The sequence below is a fragment of the Rutidosis leptorrhynchoides genome, chromosome 2, assembly GCF_046630445.1.
Source record: "Rutidosis leptorrhynchoides isolate AG116_Rl617_1_P2 chromosome 2, CSIRO_AGI_Rlap_v1, whole genome shotgun sequence".
NCBI classification, from domain to species: domain Eukaryota; kingdom Viridiplantae; phylum Streptophyta; class Magnoliopsida; order Asterales; family Asteraceae; genus Rutidosis; species Rutidosis leptorrhynchoides.
The window spans coordinates 672,146,970-672,149,900 of NC_092334.1; the positions used below are offsets into that span (position 1 = coordinate 672,146,970).

The following is a 2,931-nucleotide window of genomic DNA, read 5'->3' on the forward strand; positions in this document are numbered from 1 at the left end:
TTACATCTATTTTAACGGAATTAAATGCCCCTAATAGTCTTCCTTTTGGGGTGACCGAAATCAATAACCTCCTCCCACAATAAATCGGCATCTTCGTTTGACGAGCAAAACAAAACAAGTTACCCGTAAGAACTGATTTAGACAATCGAGGTATTGACTTAAACTCAACTAGATGTCCCATTTTTGATGACGGGTTAGAAACCATTGAACATGTTCTTTTGTCTTGCAAATTTGCACTTGATATTTGGAACCTAGTTAGTAAATGGTGGAGCATGGTCAATATTAACCCATCATCGCTCGCGAACATCTCTAAGCCTCCATTCTTGAATCTCCCTCTAATTTTGATCCAAAAATATGGCAATCTTTAGTATGGGTTGTGGCTTTTTATTTGTGGAAAAATCGTAATGAGCACGTATTCGGTCTTAATCCATTTAGCGCTCCTAAGATTGTCTCAAAAATCCAAATCAAAAGTTTCGAGTGGATCAAATCGCGATGGAAATAAGGTACTTTAGAGTGGCAAAATTTGCTACTTAATCCAAAAGGTTGCGTTGTTGATCCTAAAGCAAAAGTCGGAATTGGCTAAGGTGGGTTTTTTTCACTCTGTCTCTTTTATTTCTTCAAATGGTGATTAAATAATAAGATAGTCATGCACTTTGTCGTTGTTTTTTCAACATTGTACGCGTCTAGTTTGTTGGCTTGTTCTCAAGTTCACTAGCCGTTTGAAGAAACGATTGAAACAAAGGGTTTTTTTTCCCATCGAGAGCCTTTCCATCTTCATAATCAACATATGTAATAGTCCTGTATTTGTATTTATTCGTGTGATGTTTTTGTATCTTATGTTGTTGTAAGGCTCGTGCTTGTACAACCTCGTGGTCAAGGTGCTCCATTTCGAGCAGCCTATATTTGTAATTTTTTCGTGATTTTATAATAATCTTGATCTTTAAATTTTTTTTTATCTAACTAGTAAGTCAAAATTTGAAAGTAAGACTTTGAAAAGTAAAACATGACATCTATTATGGGACGGAGAGAATATTTATTTGATTGTGTATAAATAATAAAAGTGATTGTGTTTAAATAACTTCTCTTTGCCATATATTTCAAACCAATTGCATTTTCTTATTATTTGTTGTTTCTCGTTTTACTAATTCGAGCGGCAAAATGAATAAAATAAGTTAAACTTAATAAGCTCATCAAATCCCACACAAAGATAGTTTAAAAAGTAAAAACACACCCTTTTATTTTATTTTATTGTTTTCTTACAATACGTACCTATTACATTACATCACAATTTAATATAAATGATTTATATTAAGAAAATTCAGGACAAATTAGATAACAACGACAAATTAATTAATCATGTGCATGCAACCTTATTTCTTATTTCAAGCATCATTCAAGAAAGTTTGAAGGTTGATTATGGATGATCCATCATCTTTGTTAAGACTTTCCTTTGCTAACTTGCTCCACTTCTCTATATTTTTCTTCATCTTTTCATCTTTCATCACTATTTCCACACATCTCTCAATCTCATGTCCTTCTACTATTCCATCTATGTCTCTTTTGCTAACCTTAACTCCTATTTTCCACACATCTTCAATCAATTTTGCGTTCGTCCCTTGATCGGTCCATTGTGGAAACGCGACCAAAGGAACACCTCCCACAATTGTCTCCAACGTCGAATTCCATCCACAATGTGTCACAAAACACCCTATTGATTCGTGTCGCAGTACTTCTACTTGTGAACACCAATTCACTATCATCCCTTGTTTTTTGAGTTGCTCTATATTTTGCAATTTACATGCTTGCTCACTATCTCTTATCACCCATAAAAATGGTCGACGAGTCTCTAACAACCCAATTGACATCTCCTCTGCTTGATTGTTGGACAAATTTGTTATGCTTCCAAATGAAACATACACAACTGATGATTTTGATTTTGTGTTTAACCAATGTATGTAACTAGGCAAATTTTCGGACAATTGTTTCCCATCCAACAAATCAGGTGGAATCAAGGGTCCAATTGGAAAGAATTTAATCTTATCAATTGCTCGAAGGGGTTCAACTTCTAAGCTATCAAAAGTGTTAATAAGTATTCTTGGAGATGTTTTGAGTGCGTCAATATGATCTTTGAAAAGTGGTATCAAAAAATCATGTTCCTTAGGGTTCGTTGGCAAGAAAAAAGAGGGTAGATCCGCTATGGTTAAAGGGGGCAATCCTGGAAAGTTTACTTGAAATGCGGTGTTATTATTGTTACTTGAAATTAGATCTTTGTGACCATTGAAATAATAATAGTAAATATCCAAGATAGTAGCTGGTTGGCACCAAAGAAGGGTAGACTTAATATTATGAGCTTTCGCCACGGTTGAACCCCAAGGTGCAACAGTGGTATAGACCAAATGGTCAAAAGGTTGACCTTTTGATGTGGCCGAGTTTATGAGCTCTGACACAGCATAAGAACCCTTTGTAGAAAAGTCATATACAAACTGTTCTAGGCTAGTAGTTGGTTGCATGCCATTATCGTGGCCATCGGAGAATGGAGCAAAGGTTAGCCCACGAGCAGTGGTCTTTTTGTCAAAGTGTCGAATGACCGAGAAACTAGTTGCAAATGTGACATCGATACCCATTTTTAGGAGGCGGTGAGCGAAGAGAAGGGATGGGTTGATGTGGCCTTGGCCTGAATAAGCGACAATTAAGAATTTTTGAGGGCCGGTCATAGTGATTCCCGGAGAGTTGTTGGGGTGCACACGAAAGAGTCAAGAATCGAGTGCAAACATAGAAAGAAAGATGTTTTATTTATATACTAGTGCAAGATAAAAGATACTTTAAACTTGCATAAAAGATGCTATTAGATATATATTTTTAATGACATGATTAAAGTGGTTTGAATCTTAAACGTGAGTCACCTCGTAAGACTTGTTTGTTGTCTCCATC

The 2,931-nt window shown here is 35.7% G+C and overlaps 1 protein-coding gene across 1 annotated transcript; it reads right to left on the reverse strand.

Moving 5' to 3' along the window:
* Positions 1–1,382: 1,382 nt before the first annotated feature.
* Positions 1,383–2,714, reverse strand: LOC139890264 (UDP-glycosyltransferase 75C1-like). Its single transcript, XM_071873158.1, has one exon. It carries the CDS (start codon positions 2,712–2,714, stop codon positions 1,383–1,385), a length of 1,332 nt encoding a protein of 443 aa, XP_071729259.1.
* Between the last annotated feature and the right edge of the window lie 217 nt (positions 2,715–2,931).

Coding starts and splice junctions, on each gene's coding strand:
- LOC139890264 (XM_071873158.1), bottom strand. CDS start 2,714: ATGACCGGCCCTCAAAAATTCTTAATTGTCGCTTATTCAGGCCAAGGC.